We start from the raw sequence: 25,000 nt of genomic DNA, 5'->3' as shown, positions 1-25,000 counted from the left end.
ATCAGTGAGCTGATAATCGTTATCCGTGATTGACAATTTTATCAATTCATATGTATTCACTCTATAAGCGACGGCTTATGCCATTCTAGCAAAAGATCTTTCGCAAATATTTTTAATGATGTTTATCCGCATGAGCCTCATGTCCAGTTGAAAACCAAGAAACGAAATTGGTCATTTGATAGGCTGACTTCACATGTAGGTTCAAATCCTAACAGGACTCCGATTTTCTTTCAAGGTGTCTCTTTGTCATTGTTAAACATCTATCATATATTTTTTTTCCTTTTAGACGGATTTGTTGTCTGGCGTGAATGTCGAAAAACAACCAAACTTAGCTGTTTTACGAATGACCGGCGAAGAATGGGCTGACTTCGCCAAGGTAGCCATCTCTTATTCATCTTCACTTTATCAGCTTTATGGTGCTTTCAAAAGTCTGCGTGAACATTCACTCGTAACCATAACATATCTGTTTCAGCTGCCTCCGGAGGAGTATCTGAAGCGATGGGTCAATTACCACGTGAGGCATACAAATTATAGGGGATTAGAGATGACAGACTTTGATAGTTCACTGAAGGTAACTCTCGCCTTACTTTGCCAAATTGGGGAATCTTTGCTTGCATTTTTTGCCTCGTTAGCACTTATGATACCGTACATTCTTTGAAAATTTTCGAATTTTTGAAGCATCATGGCTGGAATATCGCGTTCAAATTTTTCATAGATAGTATAGTTCATTATGGAACGCACTTTCAATATTCAGTATTTTATTCTTAGTTTGACTTCCAAACCTAATGCGCATGTTCAGAACTGAGGTTAACGCATCACGTGTCATACCTTCGCGACGCATGCACAAACAGCACTTCAAATATACATTTCTTTCATTCAGGCCTTTCACGGGAACGAATGAGCTCAACAAATTGACCTGTTCCCAACTGAGTAGCTTCATAACTCAGTTTGGAGAGCATTGCACCGGTATCGCAGAGGTCCTGGGTTCGAATTCCGTTGAAGCCGCCTAAATCTTTCACGTGTCTCAGTTGGTTGAGCACCGGGCTGTCACGCGGGAAGTTGTGACTTCAACTCCGGCCGGACCAACACTCAGGGTCTTTAAATAACTGAGGAGAAAGTGCTGCCTTTGTAACTACATCTGCAAACGGTTAGACTTTCAAGTTTTCTCGGATAAGGACGATAAGCCTGAGGTCCCGTCTCACAGCCCATGTTCATTAACTCTGTGGGACGTTAGAGAACCCACACACTATTCGAAAAGAGTAGGACACGGAGTTCCCGGTGTTGTGGTCTGACCTTTCCAGCATGTGGTCGGCTTGGCAGGATTAGCTTGACGGGCTTCTGTGTGAATGAGACCACAATTGTGTCGTGCAGAAGTCGGGCTACTTAGCCAAGTGCTGGAGCCTCCCTCACACTCAAAATTAAACCCAAAAAGCCTCACTCAAAGCGACCATCGCTTAAATTGTTCAGATAAGTGCGAGTATCATTAGGTGTGGAGTCAGGATGGCTTAGTGGTTATCAACCGCGCCTTCCCACCTCTACGACCCAGGTTCAACCCCGGCCTGAAGGTCGTATGTGGGCTGAGTTTCAGTCGATCTCAGTCTGACTCCGAGGGTTTTTCTCCGGGTACTCCGGTTTTCCTCCGGCTCAGCAAAATCGACTCTAGATCAATAACAACCGGGCGGATACCATCGTATAGGGATAACCTCTGGTATCTCTCCCTTTCATTGTATTGAATAAAGTTGGTATTATTATTAGTGCTTTTGCCACCCAATAATTTATCAGTGTTTGATGGCTAATAACTAGCTCGTTATCAAAGCCAAAAGGCTGAAAATTGGAGATTGGACTAAGTTCAAAAAGTTCTTTTACTTTTTGAATTCAATTTGCAAATAGCATGATGCCTTCTGTGACATGTAAACAATGACCTCAGCAAAGATTCAATATTACAGCAGACGCAGACAATCACTAGGCAACCGCATTGCGCAGATGCGCAGGACAAAGACATGCAGCAACATCTCAGCACGGCAAAACGCGATCGTGCATGTCATGGCTGCCAATCACTTAACGTTACCACGTGTGTGGTCCGCAAATATTGCCTCTATATGTGGTCTTCAGAAAACTATTTAAGGACGGTGCCTACTATTTTTGTTGCGCATACGTTCTGCGCATCTCGAGATACTCAGATTTCTTGTGGATGATGTTTATTAATACAGGGATATTTTTGCGCGGTTCAAACTTATACGGAGAAAGCAGAACTTAGCGAGTGCTATTGGCATCATAAAAGAAAATTTGGGGTAACCATGCATTTTTCAGAGTTAATTAAGCTTCAATTTGGAAAAGAACGCCATACATTGCTTTGCATTAGAGCTTTATACAAATATTGTTGATTAATTATTATCTTCGAAAAATGCATGGTTACCCCCAGTCTTCTTTTTGGATTTCAGTAACACTTGTTAAGATCTGCTTTTCCTGCACATTCAGTTAACTGCGCAAAAATACCTTTGAATTAGTAGGCATTGTCTTTAAGGCATTTTTTTGATGTGCTGATTTTCTTTCAATCGTGGGACATTATACCTTTCAGGAGTCCCTTTTCACTTGTCTATTTGCAATTTGAGTCTTTTTTTATATCTTCTTCGTTACAAGATCGTGTTCTTTAATTATATGTATATTATCTGAGTTTTTCTTTCTGCGAATAGGACTCGGAAATCTACTTCCATCTTCTTCATCAGCTGGCCCCAGACAGGTATTTAGCCTCAATTTGAACTTTTTCTAGGGAATTTACCCGAACCGCAGAGTCCGCAGAGCGTGCGGTGTGCACATCGCTTTCTACGTAATTTAACAAGAATATCCAAACTGCTTCTTATACCTTTTCCGCAGATGTAGCCTTTCTCCTCTTCGTGAACAAGATCTTTTTGTCAGAGCAAAGAAACTTCTTGATATGGCGCAGGTTATACGTTGTCGGAAGTACTTGACCGCACACGAGATCGTGAAGGTAGGTCTGAATAACCTGAAGTCAACGTTGGGTTTATCAAGTAGTGGGTCATTGTTTCGTTTCATATCCTATCGGAATCACTGGAAATCCGAAACTATTCAGGAATGCATGTTCCCTGACCCAGGTTTTTGCCCTTACGGAGGGCTCCTTTGCTACTTAAATTACACTGCGACAAATCGTTAATTTTTTTTAATCTGGGAATTTGCACATTTGCAAACTGAGGATATGGTGTTTTGTTTTATTTTCCAGGGAAACCCGCGCCTTAACCTTGCTTTCTTGGCAAAATTATTTCACACGAGTCCAGGGCTTGAGTTTCCTTTCCATGATATGGACACTATCAGACTAAGAGAGGAACTGAACACAGCTCTTAGCAGGTATTGCGGACCTATAATTATAATAGATTGAGAGTCAATGCGAGGTATCCAATGTAAGACCGAGTGATGTTTTTGACGTATCGCTAACCTTACAATAGCCCATCTCGGTCTTCACTTCGGCCGTTTCTTTCGACACAGCTCAAAAAGTTTGTGAAGGGACTCAGTTCTTTCTTCCCTCTTGCTTCGATGACGAGGCTGAAGAGAACTGATAAATGGCCTACTTATGCGGCATACAGCATGTAATGCGTGCAAAACGGAATACAGGGAGCACAGACACGATAAATCGCTGTATCTTCCAATCGATGAAAACAAACTCTAATGACATGGTTATGAAATTGCGTGAACAATTGATATTTTCATATAGTTCATTGCACCTGCCCTTTTTTTTCCTTTAGTCCAAAATATTATTGTTGCACACCACAAGCAAAAGAAACATGTAGGTTTCAAAGCAATGAGCAACCACAAAAACACTTTGTTCACTTATTTGTAATCTTGAACGCGTACCTCCAACGAAAGAACAACAGAAATAAAAACATCGAGCGTTTCTTTCATTCCAACACACATCTGTCCAAAAAAAATGGTTTCTACGCCCTGGGCTGGACTCGAACCCACGCTCCTGTCACGCATGTTTGAGTTCAGGTCAGGGCTTAAAAACCGATTTTTGGGACTAGATTGTACTAAGTTGAAAGGCAAGAAACGCGCGATGTATTTATTTCTGTCGTTCTATCATGTATGTGGCAATTACATTTTCTTTCTTTTCTTTAAGGTGCTGTCACGCGGAAGAAGAAAGATCTCTGTTAACACAAATGAGAAGGGAGATGTCGGAAGAATTGACAGACACGCGCCAAAAGCTAGAGGAAAGTATCAGAGAGTTAGAAATCCTAAAGAGAAAGGCATTGCGGTTTGAAGATGAAAACAAGCAACTGGTAAGTTTCTCAGTTGAGGTATTTATTTCAACGTTCCTATCAATTGTTTCAGACAAGAGATTAAGAGTCCCTTCTTGCGCGCGCGAAAGAGTCGAAACAACTTTTCTCTTGTTCTTTACCTACCTAAAATACCAAAACTACATAAGATCTTTGATTTCATTGTAAACCTCAGGAAAAGAAGCAAGTCGCATGGTGTTTTAAATCAAATCATGATTGCCGGAAAAAAGACATTTTCGATAGGCTCTTCCGATCGCGTGACAATAACAAGTTTAGTACCCACTCTATTACAGTCCTGTTTGAGTAATGAGACGAAACAAGTTAAATTGCTTTATTCTAAAAATGAAGTTAATTTCAATCGTGATGGAAAACTTGATACCGTAATCTGCGTGCCACTTTCTACTCTTTTTGAGGGGTCAAACAGCTCTGGAAAAGGCAAACACAAATCAATTTTTAAAGGGCTCAGACTGACTCCTAGAAGCCCCTCGATTGTTTTCTCTGATTGTTGTCTTGTCAGGTTGGCATGGAAGAGATGATATCGCTTTTAAAAGCCGAAAATTGCGTCCTAAAAGGTCAAATTCAAGACATTAAAGCCGTGGAGGAGGATTCTCAAGCGACGATAAAAAATCAAGAAATAATAATCAATAGCCTGAAAACAGAAAAAGAGGTTAGAAGTTACCCTGAAGTTGATTAATAATGCTGCAGATCGTGAACAAAAACTAAAAGAAAATTCTTGAATTAATTAATAAAAACAAATGGAAAGAACTGTAAAAAAATCACCAAATGCCAAGAGTGTGAATTTTAGAAGTAAGAATAGTCTTCATGATACTACGCTGTAGCTAATTAGGATTGGGTACATTTCAATTGAGCGCCGCGAAAAAGCTCAAGAAATTAGTTTAGAGCTAATCACAACAGGCGCCGACAATGAGATGAGCCAATCACAAAGCAAAAGAAATATTTGCAGCCGTCACTTAACGCGGGAAAAAGAACTTTTTAAATCTTTGATTGGATGAAAATGTGCAGCACAATTTTTAGGCAATCACCAAGATGTCTTTTGGCGCTCCTCTCTTAGGAAACTGTACCTTGCTCAGATGGCAAAAATGGTCCTTTTTATTATTCAGATTTTAAAGAAAGAATATGAAAATAAACTAAGCGAGCTGGAAAACAAATTTTCAGCCATCTCGAGGAAGCAAACAACTATGGTTCTTCAGAAGGAGGCTATTACGCATGAACGAGACGTAAGTACGAAATATGTGGTTAATTATAATATCGTTGTCGTCCCCAGACGCCTTTCTGGCTGTCGGCTGCGTTCCTAACCTTGGGGTCTGAGGATTATAAACGTCTGCCTATTCTGTACAATCTCAGAAAATTTATTTGGTAAGAGGTTACCAACGGTTACAAAGTGGATCCCTCCAAGCCACGATTGCTTACACTTCGAAACCAGTTAAAGCACTTTATTTCTAATATTGACCGAAATGTTTTTGGCCTCTTGGGAACAAAATAGTACTGCCTTGTACGGTGACAAACTCTAATTAAAACGCGAAGCGTGAACAATTTCAACACCGTAATATTAGCAAACTAGCTAAAACAATGATTGACGTTCCATAAGAACACAAAATGGACCACTATACAAAGTGCGCGAGATTCAGCGGAATCTCATCTTTGGAACACCTTGATCAGTAATTATGCCCACTCTTCGGCAGTGAGGGGACTTCCCTTCCCCCCTACCCCCTCCCCCTCCCCCCTCCCCCTCCCAAAACCCCAAACTAAGAAAACTCTCTCTAGATACTGTTGGTGATCTGAATCCCTCTTGGTAATAATCCCTCTTGGTAATAATGTTCGTATTTTGTACACAAACAGCTGTTGAAACGAAAGCACGACAAATGCGAAGCGGAACTCAAGCGCCTTAAACCGCAGCTTAGTTGGTTATTTAACCATGATGTGGACCTTCCTATCTAGCAATTCGACTCCATTGAATTGACCTTGCTGTCTAGCAATTCGACTCTATTTCTCATCCCGGTGAAAGCTTTGCAATTTCAACTGAGCAATAGCACTAAACGCGCTCTGCACGTTTTGAAACTTCTGCACCTGGCTCCATTATAGAGCGAATTATAGGCGGGCAGTCCACATTCTATCTGTATAACCAATAGGACTATCAAAATCCCCAAATACGACCAGTTTCATTCATTTAATTTTTTTTATTTTTAGATTGATCGCCGTCAAAGGCACGTTCAACAACTTCGTCAACTATACAAGTCTTTCATTTTGGATAAAACGCTGGCTGAAGCACTCTATGGGGTAGGTATACCATGCAACAATAGTTTGTTTAAACGGCGGATTGATTGTGTAATGACTTGATATGCTCATTGCGGACAACCTGTCTGCCTGATCTTCTAATAACGGAATTAAGTTAAATAGACCGATGGCAAATGTTCTGAGTGACTGACCGTCCCACTGAATGACTGGCTAGCTGAACTACTGAGTGAGTGAGTGACTGATTGATTGATTAAGTGGAGATAGTGAGTGTAGCAAGTGAGTGGTAGTGGGTGAGTGACTGGCTAGCTCGCTCGGCGACTGACTGGCTACATGATTGACGTTCTTACTGTCTGTCCCTAAGTAATTGATGAACAAGCCAACATTTGGCACGTGGACCAATGTCCATGTACTGATAATTTATTTTATTGTGTCAGTGCCTAACCAAAATTAATACATTCTTTCAATCACCTCCGCAGAAACTAGATGCTATTTCTCTTCAAGGAGCCAACGGTAAAAGCAAACCATTGAAATGTGAGTAATGTCATCAGGATAACAAATAACGAAAGAGTGACCTCTTGAAGCTGACGCTGTTTCTTTTTCAATTTTCAACCAGTTTGCGCCGATGGTGGCCCGTCTTCAGAGGAAACTTCGTCACGAGTATTTTTACTCAAGGACAACTTCTTATTTGTTTTTAATAATGAAAAAGTGAGTAATTCAAATCGTTTGCAAAAGAACTTTTCTTTCCGATAAATTCTATATATATATAAAAGCCTGCGTAAATGGCGGTGTATAATCTTTCGAGTGCGAGATGCGCGATGGAGGCTCTAAAAATTGAACGGGAATTCCGCGGGCGGTAAAGCCGCGTTTGACTTGTAACCATTCTCCTTCGCGCGGCTGCTCTTTGACAAGTGTTAATCCCTCTGGTTTGTAGACTACTGTTCTTGTTTCAAGAGATTAGCCTACTGGCAGTCTTCAGGCAAGTGGGATCATCATCATCATTATATCTTTGTTTACCCTCGGATTTTAGAGTAGCTGGATGTAACTAGCATCTCCGAGCATTTACCCTCCAAACCATGATACACCACAGAGGAAAGACCACAACACCGGGAACTACATACCCTACTCTTTGGGACAAGTGTGAAGGTTCTTTTACGTCTCACAGGATTATGAACAACGAAGGGTTGTGAGACGGGGCCTACGGTTTATCGTCCTTATCCGAGAAGACTACAGAGTCTAACCATTTACAGATGTCATTACAAAGGCAGTCCTTTCTCCTCAGTTAGTTAAAGACCCTGAGTGTTGTTCCAGCCTGAGTCGAACTCATGGCCTCCCGCATGGTAACCCGGTGCTTACATTCAAGTGGGTTGCTTAACTTGAAGGTCTGCGCGTCTTTGTTCCAAAGAGATGATGTCATTGAACTGACAGAAAGTAATTTGGGACGATTACAGGAATAAAATCGGAAATTAGCAGTCACCCATCCCAGTTGTAGCTTCAGCAAACAGGGCTTAACTTTTGAGACAAGCACACGCACCTGGCTAATCATCATATAAGACTCCGAAGTTTTGATGTTGTCTATCTGTGGCATTCCACCTAATTATCTTCACACCTTTTGTCCTTTATCCTCCCAAAAGTATTATTTTTTCTTCCGTTTTCGTGCTTAGTGCTTATTACTGCGTCAAAGCAGTTAAAAATGTGCTCTGACATCACGAAAATCACGTTTAACGAACTCTACAATCTCTTATTAGGATGATCAACCCAAAGATGTGTTTCGTCTTGATCAGGCTTCTATGCAAAAGGAGGATTACCGCACGTTACAACTTAAAATTACTCCGAAAGAGGTAAAGCCTAAGAATAGATACTGGAAAGGTTTTCCCAAGAGCGAGACGGGCTATTTCAAATTACCGCAGGGCATGCGCGGCAAACACAGCTAGGGATCGTGATTTTGAGCAAACACTCTGAATAGTTAATGCATAAGCGGTGTTCCCTTTATTATCCTCGACCAATACGAGCCAACTGAATAGAGTGTAATGTGTAGTGCTAGAGTTTCTATCCAATATGAACCATGTGAGCGTTAGCCCTACTGATGGAAATGGGCCCACACAAGGACAGAGAAAAACTCTGACCAGGGTGGGAATTGAACCAACGACCGGCCCACCCTGGTAACCCTTCCCTTGAAGTGCGAGTCAAAGTCCCGTGATGTTTTAGACTTGTCCATTAAACTCGATTCGCAGAAGTTCATCATTTTATTGTTCCCGTTTTTCAGGTTTGTTATTTCATAAAAGTTTCATCGGCATCAAAACTGAAGGACTTAGAGCAGGAATTGGAGGTAGCCGCTGACTGGTGGACCGAGAGACAGAGAACCTCACCAGGTTCCAGGTTCAGAGATACCGTGCGTGCAAACATGCTGACCAGCAGTATCCACAAAAGAAAACTGAACTTCAATCTGTCGACAGTCGTTGCCACGGACATTTAAGAGAAATTTAGCATCGCCTTTAGTGGCAAACACCAGCCTGAAATTTGCGTTTTGCCAAAAATCAAAGAAACCTGTGGGATTTCAGCTCATTTAATTTCTTGGCTGACATGTGAAGATATCAAGCAACTTCTTACTTCTCTCATTCCCACGATCGAAACGTTAATTCTCCAAACTAGTACAAAAGAGTTATTTGTTGGGTAGTAATGAGAATTTGGGAGTTACCGGTACACCAAGATCACACCTCTCAAGCTGATAACAATGTTCATTCTCAATACCTGTCTGACCGACATTTAATGGGCCATTTCCGAGTTGCTGTTTGTCTCAGTTTCGAAGTGAGTCTTGGTGCTCAACTATTGTAAGGGAAATGAGTTTGATTTGCATAAGAATACGCAACTCATTTCCATTTGAATGGTTGTGCACCAGGACTCGCTTTCAAACTGAAGCATGCAGCAACTCGGAAATGGGCTATTGAAATTGTGAAGAGAATTTACATACCAATCACTCCTGGGGGTGAAAGGGTTAGAAGGGAAAGACGAGTGAGAAGAATAATTTTCAAGCTTTAATTAATGACAAGCAGCAATTTGCAGTTTAAAGTTTGCCGTTTCACGTAAGTACAGTGCTCAATCTCTTTACAAACAACTGCATTGTCCCTAGAGAGCTCTATCATGATGGTCTTTCTGTAATACCAAAAGTGATTCGTAGCCCGTAAGCAATGGAGGGAGGACATGGGAGACCTTTCTCCGCAGTTCTCCCTCTCTTTTCATAGGCCACATGTTGCTCCTAATCGACGTCACCTCCCATCATTCCTTGCGTCCTTACTTTCAGTTTTTTTGCTCAACGAGTCGGGCCTGGGGACAAGACAGTATAAACTCTAAAAAAAACAGAAAGACTGAAATTCTTGTGTTCATTGATGAAAAAACCACTCACTTTTTTTCTAATTTTTATTTCAGTGTTGGAGTTAATTTTAAACTCTGCCACAGACTGTGGAGTTTTACGTTATCATTTAACATATATTACTTCTTTTTTGCTAACCATATTCTTTCTATCGAACTGCACACACACAGAAGCCCCGGTCTGTTAATTTAACTGCAAATATATTACTTAATTCTCAACTTCTTTCCCATATTTTAAAATTGTACCGATGTTTTCATTCAGAAATGATGCATAACAACAACTCACTGGCATATTGTAAGCTTATATACATTTCTCAATTCATTCATAAATTTCAGTGCATTTCAAGACAAAATTTGTCACTGCCTTGCTTTTCAGCAAGTCGTATTTGGTGGCATGTGAAAGACCACTCCATATTTTAATTGATAGAGTTACTTATTAATATCTTTATTTATTTTTGACTTCTTTTTAGAGCTTGTCGTTGACTCATACGAATGAACAATGATTTTATCAAGATGTGTGTTTTTAAATTAACAGCGACGGCAATTATTCGAGTGTTTAAGACGGCGCATCGTCCGATTTCCGCGGCGACTCGTGTCCTTAAAATTTAAAAGTGATACTATGATAAAAAAAATCACTTCCTTTTTTCTTCAGATTTTGAAAGTGTATTTAACACCTCACTGACAAAATATTGAGCTTTGATTTCATCCAAAGGCTGTCACGTGTTTACTTCGAGTGTAAGTTTTGGATTTCACGGTACGCCATTACTCTCGTTCAAAATTGACCGATTGAACTCTAGGGATAAGTGATGTCCTCTAGGGATAAGTGACGTCATTTACTCACCAGCCTAAAATTTCAGCGTGTAAATACTTTTTATTATATATGCAAAACACGAGTTTAAGTCCGAAAAACCAGTGCTGCATTCACCCTCGTAAACACGCATTGCATCCTCAAACTTGCAAGTCTCTCAAGATTTTAAAGTTAGTGATGGCGGACCGTTACAAAGGTTAAATTCCAGTTCAAGTAAACGGGAGTCTTATTGAAATCAAGGCTTAAACTTGGGTCACTTAGTGCTAAGTTAACATAGTTTTGAAATCCAAAGAAAAAGAATTGACTTTTTGGTCATGGAAGCACTTGGAAGTTTTGTGAATGAAAGGCTTGTGAAGTCTCAAGGTCTTGAATGACGATTTCAGCCCAGACTACACCTTGGTGGCCTCGGCTCTTGTTCAGTCATCATTAAAGTCACGAAGGATCTGAAATGTAAACACAAAAACACGAGATGCTCTCTGGTTCAAGATTACACAATTTCCAAGACCATTACATGCTGGTTGCAATAAATTTGATAAAGCGGTTTTCATTTAACCTACGTCAAAACCGTGAGACAATCAGAACCCAATCTAGGGTAGCGATAGTTCAAACACTTATGTCGGTTCCCATTCCCAATGCGTTTTCTTTGGTCGATCTCCACGCTTTAATAGAGAACGTAAGCAAGGATGACGACTACAAGTATGAAAACGTTATGTAAAAGTAACTTTCGGTTACTGAAATCATTTCGCGATTGCTCCAAGTCATTCGGCATGGAAAGTGTGCATGAACTTTCCAGGAATAAACAGTATATTTGGGAAGAAAATTGACAATTTATCGTCAGTTACTCGCGTCCTCCATACAGCCTCAAATGTCAAATTATTTGGCGTCGTTGGCCAGCACGAGAAAGGTGAGGAAATGTACCAAAATGTAAAACGCATGTGTGGGGCGTGCAATGCCTTTTGTTTTTGGTGTTTTTGTAGCCGATGTCGTCATCCTTGCTTGAGTTCTCTTACGATAGCGAAACGGAGCTTACAATTCCAAAATACCTTGCCCTTTCAAAGCTGCACCTCTGGAGAGGCTGAATACGTGGATACGTAGGGGAAAATACCACCCATCCCTTAGTAATGTCACGGTTCTAAGTATATTCTGAAGCCGTGGATACGAAATAAGCGGTGGAATCAGTGGATACGCGGATGCGCCTTAACAACGAGGCATATCACATGTTTCTTCTTTTCATAGCGATTCATATTTTCGCGATAAAATTTTAGTCACGGCAGCCTTCGCTCAAACCGGTTCATAGCTATCATATGCTTGTTTTGGACCCGGGATAGGACGCAGCTCTTTACAACCTTTAATTTCATTGGATCCCTTTAGGACGCAATCTCTATTGTTTTTAATTAGGGTCCCCTGTTTCTTTTGTTTCGTTCTTTGTGCCCATTGTTTTCTGAACCAATCCCGTGAGTCGTTATAATAGCTGTGTACTGCTCTTGTTTTGTGTCTCGATGGGATTAAGAAGAAGTCGCAAGGTATACTTCATATATGAAGCTCAAAAATTCATTCGTTCCCAAGGTCTGTCTTCATCCTTTCCTCGCATCCGCCTATCCAGCAAATTTAGGAGTTAGCTTTGAAGCGACAAGGTATTCTGCAATGAGTTAAGCCACTGAGGTGTAACCTCTTTACAATTACACGTGTAGACACAAAATTTATTTTGCATGAAACCTTCTTCTAGAAGTTCATACCTGTGTCTGGAGTGTGTAAATTGATCTCTGGTTCCTCAACTCCTTTATCTGATTAAAAAAATGAAAAAAAAAATACCCATAGAAGCTTTTAAGGATGATAAACTATGGAAAACTCACAATGGAATGTTCTAGTGATTCTTCCAAGAAAACACAATATAAGAAAAAGAGATGCTTTGAGAAAATCTGCACATTAGCTGTGGGCGGAGCATACCTCGCACCGTAAACTTGGGACTCAATTTGCGATTTCAGTTCGATCTAACAGTACTGCGATTTTTTGCCGCGATATACAATACAATGAGATACGATGATTTGCTATTAGTCTCTCCCCCACGGGGCTTTTCAGGACTAATTTTACAATACTTTTGTGGGGGACTTTAGCCAGACTGCTTGTTACGCAGTTTACAATTAATTTTTATGGAAGTGAAAGATGCCCCCTTCCAGCTTAGGTTAGACCACAACACCGGGGACTACGTCCCCTATATGATGCGATGAAACTTGACGCACATTAACAGTGACAACAATGGCATAGAGTTGTTGAGAGACAAAAAACCCAAGGTTAACGAGCCTTTGAGCTTCCTCATACCTTGAAGCAACTGTCGTAACTGTGAATTCAGCCGAATCAACTGCTCTTCGCGAGCTTTAGCCCTTCTTAGCTCTGCCTGTAAATTTTGAAACTGTTCTTTCATTTGATCCACTTCCTTCTCAAGGGACGAACATTTCCCTTGAGACTCTTCCAACTCGCAAGTTAACTGTAAACACTTCGCTTTTGTACCATCGAGATCCTCTTTGAGTTTGTAGCACTGGTTCTGTAACACATCCAGCATGTTTCCCTGCGTCAAAATGTTCTTCTTTGAGTTTGCTAATCTAACTTGCAGAGCTTGACAGTGTTTTTGTCGCGCTTCGAGTTCACATTCGAGTTGTTTCAAATGCTCTCGAGTTTTGTTCAGTTGGTTGGTTACATGAACAAATCGTTTCTTTGTGTTTATAAATTTAACTTTCTGTGTGCAATATTTGAGCCTGGCGCCGTTAAGTTCTTGCTGCAAGACACGACAGTACTCTTGAGAACTTTCAATTTCGTTGGAAGCATTTTTACTTTCTTTTCTCGCATTCTCTAGCTTTTCCTTTAAGGCTTCGCAGCGTTTTTTCACAGTTTCCACCTCGTTCTCTAATTGGTTACATTGTTGTCGGTACATTGCGACTTCTTTTTCGATGGCTTCGCATTTTGCGTTTGACTTGTTAAGCTCGGTCTCCAGCGAGGCGCACTGGGCTTTGGATTGTTCAAGTTCTTCTTCCAGACTCTGAACTTTCCTAGAAGATTTCGAGCTTCGACGTTTGCGCAATTTTGGCGTTTCTTCCCTAGAAATGATAGTGTAAGTTTCTTCTCGTTCAACAACCGAACTTGCCGAAGTTTTTCCGATCAGTCTCCACCGACGAGCGAGCCGCAGGGCTTCGTATGCTTTCTCGGTCAAGTCCGGAACAAGTCTCAAAACGAGGTCGAAATCGTGTATTCTATTTCTTATTCCTATTGGATAAAGTCCTTCACAGCTCGTGCGGCTGAATAATTTCTCGTCGATCGCGCCAGAAGTAAGCAGGGAATTCCATTGATTCAAAATCTTCTCCAAGTCTTTTGGGACGCTCTGGAGATGAGCCAGAACCTTCGCGTTTTTAAAGAAATCGTTCAGTGGTTGGAAAACACCTTTTCTGAAACGATCCAGCAAGTTTCCAAAGCTCGTACAGAGTTCATCAAACCTCTGAAGCACATTGGAATCAGGAGTGTTTGCTTGGCTTTTTGGAACTAAAATTCCTCGCAGCTGGACATTTCTCTCCCATGAGGCTAACTCCGCAACGTACCTGCGAAGCCAAAAATGAACAAAGTCGTTTTTAACTGTTTTGCCTTGATTTACGACGTGTCTCCAAATCAGTAATGTAGACATATGGTTGAAATATCATTAACAAAGAGCTTAAAGTACTTGTTTACCTAAATTGTAGAAATGCTGCCGAGGGGAAGGGAGATGTTGAATTATGCTTGCGGTAATTTAACGACAGTTCGTGCGTGGAATTGAAGGGGGATTTTAGTAGGTCTTGAACAGTGACGGTACAAAACGTGGACCCCCAAACTGGACCTTATGCGTTTTGCATAATTCTGCGGAATCTTACCTTCAAGCGCTAAGCGACAAACTGTGATTTGGTTTCAAACAATCAAATTTCCGAACAAAGCCGTGAAGATGGACTCCGCCTCCGGAAATGAAAATTGGAGTTTTTGTTTAGTTCACAGCTCGAACACCATAATCCATTACGATATGTTTTTACAAATTCTTCAATAAAAGGATTCGTACAGATTCCATCGCTTTCCATCGGCGTCGAATTTGAAAAAACGAATGTACCGTGGGAACCAAAGATGTTGATTGGTGGGTTAGTCACGCAGCAATAGCCCACTTTCGATATATTAAAATTCAGTCCTAAACAAAAGGCATCATCTCGAGGTTCTGGGGAATAAACTCATACAAATCCTTATATTTATTCCCCAGAGCCTCGAGATGATGCCTTTTGTTCAGAACTGAATTTTAATACATCGAAAGTGGGTTATTGATTTCGTCATCTCTGGTTGGCGTCGGAAGTGTTTGATTGATGGAAGCCAAAACGCAGTTTGGTTCGTTGGCGCTTGAGGATGAATTCCGCAAAATTATGAAAAACGCAGGAAAAGATTTGTTTCCTAAAACATTCCAAGTTCTTGGCCTTTTTCATTTAATGATTTAAATTATTGCTGCGGAGAGAGCGAAGCGAGCGAGCAGTAACGTAATCTGGAAATTCTCGAATTCACCACTTTTTACCAAAATGCACTGCGCCACGAAAAACCTAAAACTGACATTTGACTCAATAGACCAAAATTCAGTCCAAAACAAAAGGCATCATCTCGAGGCTCTGGGGAATAAACTAATACAAATCCTTATATTTATTCCCCAGAGCCTCGAGATGATGTCTTTTGTTTTGGACTGAATTTTAATATATCGAAATTGGTCTATTGAGCTTCGCATTTCATCGTTTGACGCAGCCACGCCTTCTTAGGGTCGAATTCTAGTAAGAAGAACTGATGGAATTTTCGGTAATCAAACGTGTAGAATGATTAGAAAAACTACTATGAAACCGTAAAATACTTTATTATCAAATGTGCTGCGGTTTATGCGATCGCAAATGACTTCGTTAAGCTTACCATGTGCTTCAAGCCGTAGCACTGATTTTAGTTCTACAGACATTTGCTGATTGATGAGTACCAGGACAGATTTTAAGTTACAATTTCTGCATACAATTTAGACATCTGACGGATCTTTCGATTCCCGCGATCTGGTGCAAGGGGAGTTTTAGACTGCAAAACAGTCGTTTTCTTCCATTTTCGGAAGGCGCGAAGCGCCGTAAGCGTGATCCTCGCGTGTGAAGCGCGCGAGCCTCACACGCCCTACACTCGCTCCAGACCTTTCGTCTGAATATTATTTTACCGTGTCGCTTGCGTTCTCAAAAAAATACGACTGTTTTGCAGTCTAGGGGAGTTTGTAGTGTCTTGCTTTCTCATTTTACATCATGCTCGAATTTCAGATCAGTGGCTTATCAGCTAGAGGTTTGTATTTTATTTCCGTTTACATTTTCTCCATTTCATCAAGGTCTGGAAAGGGGGTGGTCCGGGTTAAATTTCGGGACATTGACGACATTTCATTCCCTCAAAAAAGTAAAATAAGTCCTGTTGACTTCAATGCACCGTTGCTGTGGTTATCAATGGAAAATATTGATAAATATTGTCAAAGAAATGTACCGCAGCATTACTATCTATTAGATACACCAGTTTTTTTGTTGTTGTTGTTGTTGCGTAACAGTGAAAGTACCAAAAGTACGTGTTTGAGGATACGAGAAGCGAAATAAAAAACAGGCACGCATTTCGTACGTGTGGTAGTGCAGTAACACAGAGTTTTATTCCATAACTGTCAACTGAGCTGCGTATTGTTTTCCGGGAGATTCAAGTTGTCTTTTCGTAATATGTAGCTTTAATAGTACACAATATTGCTTTGGTATCGTAAATCATCATAGTGCTATGGTAGATGTCTTCGGTAAATAGCCCCCTGAGAAGGTATGCAGTTACTAGTAAAATACTAAACCCAGAAAGACTGAAGAAAATAGAAGGGAATCGAGAAATATTAGCTTCAATTTTTGACTGGATGATCGCCCGATCGTTCCCTTTTTTAAAACTCAGTGGCAACATTATTCGAGACGAGACATCACACAATTTACTAATCAACACCAAACCCTCGTCATGGATTCCCAAAAATTCGAAAACTTAAGAAACGACATCGGCAATGGGAGCGAAAATGACACAACTCTGACAAAAAAAGCATAAAAAAAAAAAGGATTTGCGCGTGCAACTATGGATGTTTAAAGGTGTTATGCACCCGTGAGAAAGATGATTGACAAGTTGCTTGGCAACGGGCGAAACGAAACTGAAAAATTAGAGTTCTAGGCAGGAGTCGAACATATGACCGCCACAACACTGGCCGGATGCTGACTCCCCGTTGACCGACCTAAAAGAATTATTGGGCAGCTAGGTCGTTTGTCGAAGGTTCCTCGTGGACAATGTGCTCCGCTGGTCTGCCGACATAACAATGTTATGCGCCTCAAATTTCAAATACGGCTAAGACGGGGGACGAAAAGAAAACTAAAAGGAGGTCGTTGGTTCAAATCGTGCCCTGAGTTTTGAGTTGTGCCTTCGCCCGTTGTCAAGTAACTGGTCTAACAAAGGACTTGCACGCTCCACACGTGCGCGTAACAGTAACAATCAAATCTAAAGTTTTGGGGAAGACGTCAGCATCTCTCCTCTCGCGACGTTTTTAAGCCGCGCACGACAACCGGAAGTGAACATTTCGCATGCCAGGTCAGTAGCCTCTATCAGGATTTTAGACCAATAGTCTCCACCAGGGAAAAGATACTTAGCAATATAAATGTGGAAGTGTCAACACATTTAAAGAGGAAAACAGCACAATTACGGTTGCCGTCCACGGATCAAGAACGTCTTGTGGTTAACGTTCCCATGACACGGGTTGGAATAGTCGTGAAGCGATAGAATGAGTTTCAATAGAGTGTTATAAAACCAAAACCAAAGTAATTACTTTGGCCAATCAAAAAGGACCGAAGCAATCCAGTAACCCAATCAAAACTCGAAGTACTTACACGTAGCCGACACAAAGAGCGGGAAATTGTGCACGCGCAAGCCATGAATGGTTTTGGTTTCACTTCTGATTGGTTGAAAAAGTTGCGCGGGAACTTTGAACCAATCATTGAGTGAAGACGTCATGCAAAACCAATGCAATTCGCTAATTACTTTCGACAATCAATTGAAAACCGTTCTAGCAATAATGCGGATTTGTGTTTTGAGATGAGGTTCTCGTTGCTTGAGATCACAAATTTGGATCCAAGACGAGGGCTTTAAAATGCTTTCAAAACAACATTCACTGCAAAACTCTTCAAAAAAAAATCAACACACCCTCTTGAAGTTACTCCTCCAAAGGATCTGTGATTCCACGACTGCCAGCGACGGGTCACTTGCTTGAGTTTGCGATAGAGCTCCTCTATAAAATGATCCTTTTCCTTCTCACGTGATAGATTCTGTATCTGTGTTTCGAAGGCAGCACACTGCTCTGCTAACCACACCTCACGGGCAGTTTGTGATAACGCCTCCAAATCCTCATACTGCCACAGTTGCAAAATAATAATAAAAAGAGTAGCCTGTAAGTTGTAACACAAACACATCCTATACTGCTTTTGTTTTTAAGGTGTCTCAATGGACGGCGAAGAAGGGATAGGTTCATTTCTTCTGCCGCGAAATGACATGTCAAATTTCGGCGACCTGCTCCCGTTTGACTTAGAAGCACACTCGGTAGAGAACCGGTGATCGAATACAACTTGTAAGAGTTTTTTTCTGTACTTGCGTGGGTTCATTTTCATTACTAGGGCTACACCTCAAATGCATTTCACGGGAAAAAGGATGGCGCTTAAAAATAACTCTTCAAATGGCCGACAGCAAACCTATCAGGGTTTTCAAATCACTACATTACCGGCAAGTCTTAAGCGCTCATTTCAAAAGTCCTTATAAACAGTATCTAAGTCTTATCACACGTTAGCATTCAAAAATTGAGAAAAAGTGACCCATACCAGTCATTACGTGAGAAAACTTAGAAGGTTAGATTTTTGAGGTTGTCAATTCGATAAGTAACTGGGGATCCTATCATGCGAGAGAACCGAGTTGAATTCGTGGAACTGACAGGTTTTTGCCCATTTGAAAAATTACCGGACTGCCCATCATTTTACTGAAATACTGTAATTTGAAAACACCAGGAAAGGCTGGCACAAATTTAGACAGCGTTTTTTGGTCATTTTGCAGAACCCCCACAAATTCTGAGATTGGAGGTGATAGGGGAGGGAAATAAGGACCGAGTAGAAAAAGTCTATAAAATTACCTCAATTGATTTCGAACAAACCATAGAAATGCGATAAATAACGGTAAAACATGCATAGTGCATAAAAATCAATGAAAATTCATTTTTTCCCCAAATAAAATACCAAATCCAGGAGACCGTTTTTAAGATGCATAAAACCACAAAAGGCAGCAAAAGTCAAAAGTCAAAATAAGGCCAAGCTTCCAAAGATGGAAGCAGAAGGTCAAAAACACGACGAGGTACTTTCATTAGAGAACTTACAAAAACAGATTCCTCGTAAGAAGAAGTCTTTGCAACACTCACTCTAAAAATTGCCAAATAAGCGAAAACGAAATTCCTTTTTCCCAAACTGTTCATTGGAAAAGGGCAGGGTGGAGTTGGGAGCAGGGAAAGGACACCATGTAGGGGGAGGGAGAGTTGGAGGAAAGTGGTAGAGAGAGAAGAACTACCGGTAAGCCCTCAAATAATGTCCAAATGTACCAACTTTTGAATGCAACAAGTCAATCTACTGCACAAAGCTGCTTATTTTTTCAATGTTGTTACAAAAGTTTCAAGTAGTAAGAGAGAGTATCAAAGGTACTGGCTACCCAATACTTCCCTTTTTGCCAAAATATGAAGCTGGCAAAAGTTACAAAACTATGGTTTGAAGTAGTTGACTATCTCGCCGACCTGCCGCTTTTTGAATGGCCAGTTCGAACTGCCCCGTCACCCGGGCCTCTCGGGAAGCTGTTGTGTTTCCAAGTAGTTTTGTCAGGATTTAAAAATTCCACCATTTTTCGAGACCGAGCAGAGTGAGGTCAACGAAAGTGGTTGCATTTTCATCCCTACTTATAATACTACTTCAGAATAATAATTATACTCCAATATCCATCACTGGTGGCGAGATGACTCTTGGTGGTAAGTTTACTGATGGTGAGTCTTCCTGGTGGCAAGGTGACTGTATTACCCGTCCATCCCATTTAAGAAAAAAGCCACAATGCCATTGTCAGGGTTTGTACACCTTTTTCAGACTAAAAATTCAAGGACTTTTCAAGGAATTTCAAGGGCCAAAATTTGAAATTTCAAGGTCCTCTTTGTTATTTACGTCGAAGAATTTACCCATGGAAATAGTCTGACAGTACAATTCTTGGTCATTTCCCATAACATACATGCGTGAAAATAATGCAAAGGCACTGGTAACCATTCTCGACCCCATAGCTCGTCCGTTTGTATGACATCACTTGAGTGGCTGATTATTTTTACTGCACTTTTCAAAGATTAAAAATGTGGGTCAGAAATAATTCAAGGTCTTTCAAGGACCAGGAATGAAGAGCATCTAGATTTTCAAGGACTTTCAAGGCCTTGAAAATGTACTCTCGAAATTCAAGGGTTTTCAAGGGTGTTCAAGATGCATATGAACCCTGCATTGTATTTGAGCTAACTGGAAAACTGAAACCAGTAACTCCTTTTTAAAAAATGATTTTAGACACATAGGTTGAAGCTTGGGAGTGGGGTAAGCGTGCTTGACAACTCGCTGGATTTATTTCTATTCTTTGAGACTGTTTCACTTTGCCTATAATAATTATTTAATATATTATTAGTAGACTGCTCTGTTTCATGTCAGTTCAGATTTGTGCTTTGAATGGTTATCCCTGAAAAGACCCTGATAGGGTGTGGTATTAGTATTTTAAAAATATTTTAGTTTATGTTATTGCATGTCTTGGGTTACATTCATTTTCCTTCCAAAAAATAGAAGAGTCATCTATGCCACCACTTATCTAGGATAAACAAAATTCAGACCCAGAATAAATCATTGCACCCGTCTACAAGAAATACTTACATAATATTCTTTCATCATGGTATTGCAAGTAACCCCAATCTAAAACAAATAAAATAGTATGAACAAATTGTGTGATGATAGCTAGAAAACTACACACAAGGCAATTTTTCATGCAACTTGTTACATAGTTTTCTTGTTCCACAACTTTCCACGAAAAATACCTTCCCCTGACAAGGAGATTGTCAGTATTTTTTGTTGCTGAAGACATTGCAAGAAAAGTATTTGGTTCCACTTTCCAAAGGTATTCTCGTAAAGCTACAACAAACTTTTCTAGAAACATACAGGGGGGAACAAGAAATCAGTAAGAGCCTTAGCCTTTTTCAAAATTAAAAAATAACTGTTTTATGTGTCTGCCATGTGACAGGTAGTGCTTAGAAAATGCAGCTTCCTAGAACTCTCTTGAATTTATAAAGGGCCTCAGTTGCTTGTTTTCTGTTACTTTATTAAAAGTACAGCTAGTCTTGCAGTGTTTTTTTGTTGCAACACTATGAAGTCTGATCTTGTATGAAGCATTCAAACTCAGAGAACAGCAAAAAAATGGAAAGAGAATGTATGACTGATTTGGAATGTTATGCACCACAAAAAATTACCACCGAGACAGAAGTCCCCAATTACTTTAGAATATATGAAATATGTCACATTTTTGTATAAGAAGCTTCCACCTTTGATTTAACAGAGGAGATCAGGCTAAGGAGAATGAAACTTTCCAGGTTTGTGTTTGCCATAGGAAACAGAAAGCATACTGGTATTATTAAAGATGTAAGCAATGAACAGACATGGGAAAAGGAAAGAAAAATTTCAAAGATATTTTTAGGATTGGATAGTACAAGCCAAAGGGATCACTGAACATTGATGAAAGACAAAAAGCATTACTGAAAGGAAGGTTAACTGTAATGACATTCAGGGATAGTTAAGTTGAGTTTCAGGATCAGCTATTTAAGAGCTGAAGTGATCAGATTTTCTTTCAAAAATAATTTAGCCTATACCCCAACTAACCATAATATTTATACAAAACCCTAATAATAATAATTGCAGGCTTTTTAAAGGGCAGTTTTAAATCAATGACAGCTTCATAATTTATATTCAGTATATATTAATTTTGCAATGTCTCCTCTATTAAAGACAGACCACAGTGCCACTCTTCCATAGAATTCTTCCTATAGCACAGCATGACAACATCTTATATTTCATAATGAGAGTCGAAATTAAATTTAATACATTTCAAGTCACCAAACAAAATAAACAAAAAAAGACCGATACAGCTTTCCATTCATCACTGAAAATTAATTTTAGAACAAGATCTGATGTGTCTCAGTGACAGGAATACCCCCGTAAAGGACATTAACGAGAAAAAGTGGTCAAAAGCGACAGAAAAAGGTTTAACACCAAGGCACTGAATTCTGACATGATCAATCACTTAATTTATTCATGCAGTTGCAATCCATTAGCGCATGTCAAAAACACTTATCCATTATTGAAGCCACATGATGGTCACATTCAAACAATTCAACAGGTGTCAAACTTGTATAACATCCACTGATGACAGAAGTAAAAGTTATCTGCCACAATCATTGATATAATAAAAATAACTAAACTAACCTTTCAAACCTTTCAGTGGTTTTCCAATTTTTGAGTTGATCACTCTGAAAACATTTTGATGAATCAAAACACTAGAACATTTCAAAGTACCATAATGAAATTTATAGATGAAATAGCTATGTAAAATTCTCACACTTTTTATTAAACGGGAACATTAACCTGTTATCTACATAATTCGTTACAGAATAAAAAATTCATTACATGACACCATATGATTTTGCCAAAAAATAAAAGAGATGCCAAATTTGAGGAAATTAGGACATACATGTATACAAAGGTGTTACAACAAGCATTTCACTAGATTTCAGAGTAATTTGCTAGCTTTCCAGGAAACCACATGCTTCTCCTTGACACCTTTTTTTTCACAGCTTTCAACATTTTGTTCTGTAATAATTAAACCAGGGAATACAATTTCAAGCCACCAGTTACATACATTCCTAAAAAGTGAAGTTCTCCGCACAAATTACTAAGAATTAAGCAAGCAATTTTGGACTGTGCAGAGAAGAAAGAAAATGTTTGAAAAATAATTTATGGGGATTCTGACAAATCATTCAGTTATTTTAAATCTTACATAAAACTAATTCATTATTCTTACACGACAAACAAAAGACAATTATATAATTATCAACTTCCTAGAAAGGTAACTTAAGACATTTTTACAAAGTGGTTTGTTCACGTTTTCTAGACAAACAGATTCTCCTTACGGATTATATTACCCCATATCTCACCTTCTCAACACAACAAACATTTCACAAGAATGCAGGAAATTAAATTTAAAGCTACCACAGGGTCCATCAATTAATCTACAAATAGTAAATTTCATCCCTGGCAGCATTGGAGCCAGGGCAAGAAATAAATTTGGACAGACCTTTCTATGGAAAGCTATTTTATTGAAAAATATTAACAATGTGTTCATTTTAACCATGGAAAATTCATTGCAAAATTATTTCCAACATGTCTAATTTCTGCTAATTTAAAAGGAAACTATAGGTTCACATTTCAGTTGGCCAATGTAATGGTAAAAAGTTTCAATAATTTGATGTTGAATTTCGATTTGAAATAGACCAATTTCGAAATATTAAAATTCAGTCCTAAACAAAAGACGTCATCTCGAGGCTCTGGGGAATAAATATAAGCATTTGTATGAGTTTATTCCCCAGAGCCTCAAGATGATGCCTTTTGTTTAGGACTGAATTTTAATATATCAAAAGTGGTCTATTCAACAGGTGTCATACTTGAGTGACACAACATAAAAGAAACTCTTCCCCAATCTATGGTCAACTGTAACAAAAGAAGTCTTCACCATTTTGTCTCTGAAATTTTATTACAAAAGGAGTGCACCACTAGGGCTTAAACAAAGACCAAAATGGAATTTATAGTGACTATTTAGGAAATCCCCACACTTTGATAAAAAGGAACAAATACTTAAATGATGTACGTTACATAATGGCAAGGTTCTTAAATTATTCTACGTCAAAAACAAAAGAAACTAGGAATTTTTCAAATTCAGTCCAAATTAGATTCAAAGTTATCTCAAAAACATGGTTTTCTGTTCATACCAACCTTGAGATGAAAATTTGTTAAAAAAGAAACTTGAAATGTTACCATCAAGAAAAAGAATTTGCATATATTGCACCCATTCCATAAAATTTTCTTCAAAACATGCTGTTTAGTGGAAAAACAGATACCATGATACTCATCAAATCAAATCCTGTTTATGTTGGGAAAATTTTGAGATTAATGTTAATTTGCTCGACAAACCTTTCAGCAGTGCCAAGACAGTATTCAATATTTTCTAAAATGGATAAAAATTTAAACTTTTTCATGTTTGGTTTTGCCTGGGTTACTTAGCACCTGCTCGTAAAAATGCAATTGATTTCAGGCCAAATTTGCAGATTCGTCAGATATTAACCCACAAACTATACAGCACCTTATTGGCGTGTCTTGGGCAAAACAGGAAGAAAACTATGTTCACCAGATGGAATGCGTGACTTTGAAAAAAGTAAGATGAATTCAAGCGAAAAGACGGATCGCAAAGATCGAAACTACACCAAGAAGCTTAAAGAAGCGCAGAGTAAATTCATAAGAAACAATCAGAAACACTAGAGTCCGTAAAAAAACGGAAAACAGCGAATCTCTAGCCCTCTTTTCCTTGTATTTTACTTCCTCCTCGGAGGGCACTGCACAAGCCCAAATTTCATAAAACGCGATAAACCACCTTTTCACTCATAAATAAGACTTCTTCCGAAAAAACTTGTTCAGAACGTAATACCAAATATGTATTATGTCCGCTTACTATTAGAAAGCCAATACCACTCTATACAAATTTTTGTTCAAAATAAAGCTAATATTTCCGATATTCCCAAAAACTGCAGGCACAGGAAAAGCCCGAAAGGAGATATGTTCCCTCGGATATAGAAGAGTAATTCTTTAAACCAAAGCTATTGAAAGAATGCTCTCGTAACGCAATGTACTGTACAAACCAGAAAAAAAATTTAAGCTTTGGGTTAAAAATACAGCCGACGTCACCGTCGTCCAAAATGAGCGCTCCTTCCTGACAAAGAGCGAATTTAAATTCTTGATTTAGGGAGAAGGGAGAGAACAAAAAAGGAGGGAAAGTGAGAGAAAAGAGAACCATTCGGAAAGGTTTAAGA

The 25,000-nt window shown here is 39.4% G+C and overlaps 2 protein-coding genes across 5 annotated transcripts in view; one reads left to right on the top strand and one right to left on the bottom strand.

The window, feature by feature from the left end:
* Positions 1–11,046, top strand: part of LOC138052680 (uncharacterized) — a 17,134-nt gene extending 6,088 nt beyond the window's left edge. The window contains exons 5-18 of the mRNA XM_068899231.1: positions 287–376; positions 473–571; positions 2,694–2,740; positions 2,875–2,989; positions 3,239–3,363; positions 4,130–4,289; positions 4,804–4,953; positions 5,408–5,524; positions 6,147–6,227; positions 6,495–6,584; positions 7,019–7,073; positions 7,156–7,247; positions 8,288–8,380; positions 8,806–11,046. Of these exons, the coding sequence (XP_068755332.1) occupies positions 287–376; positions 473–571; positions 2,694–2,740; positions 2,875–2,989; positions 3,239–3,363; positions 4,130–4,289; positions 4,804–4,953; positions 5,408–5,524; positions 6,147–6,227; positions 6,495–6,584; positions 7,019–7,073; positions 7,156–7,247; positions 8,288–8,380; positions 8,806–9,015 (1,524 nt within the window). The 3' untranslated portion in view covers positions 9,016–11,046. The remainder of the gene's footprint in view (positions 1–286; positions 377–472; positions 572–2,693; positions 2,741–2,874; positions 2,990–3,238; positions 3,364–4,129; positions 4,290–4,803; positions 4,954–5,407; positions 5,525–6,146; positions 6,228–6,494; positions 6,585–7,018; positions 7,074–7,155; positions 7,248–8,287; positions 8,381–8,805) is intronic.
* Positions 10,044–25,000, bottom strand: part of LOC138052678 (early endosome antigen 1-like) — a 15,402-nt gene continuing 445 nt past the window's right edge. The window contains exons 2-7 of one of the 4 annotated variants that reach the window (XM_068899230.1): positions 22,347–22,390; positions 20,748–20,786; positions 17,977–18,182; positions 13,036–14,303; positions 12,453–12,500; positions 10,044–11,159 (exon numbers count right to left, since the gene is read on the bottom strand). In XM_068899230.1, the coding sequence (XP_068755331.1) occupies positions 11,149–11,159; positions 12,453–12,500; positions 13,036–14,303; positions 17,977–18,182; positions 20,748–20,765 (1,551 nt within the window). In that variant the 5' untranslated portion in view covers positions 20,766–20,786; positions 22,347–22,390 and the 3' untranslated portion in view covers positions 10,044–11,148. Of the gene's footprint in view, positions 11,160–12,423; positions 12,501–13,035; positions 14,304–17,976; positions 18,183–20,747; positions 20,787–22,346; positions 22,391–25,000 lie in introns of those variants that run through there. The other 3 variants (XM_068899228.1, XM_068899229.1, XM_068899227.1) reach the window with 3 other exon arrangements.

The sequence above is a fragment of the Montipora capricornis genome, chromosome 6, assembly GCF_036669925.1.
Source record: "Montipora capricornis isolate CH-2021 chromosome 6, ASM3666992v2, whole genome shotgun sequence".
Classification (NCBI taxonomy): domain Eukaryota; kingdom Metazoa; phylum Cnidaria; class Anthozoa; order Scleractinia; family Acroporidae; genus Montipora; species Montipora capricornis.
This window is presented reverse-complemented; position numbering and strand designations above follow the sequence as displayed.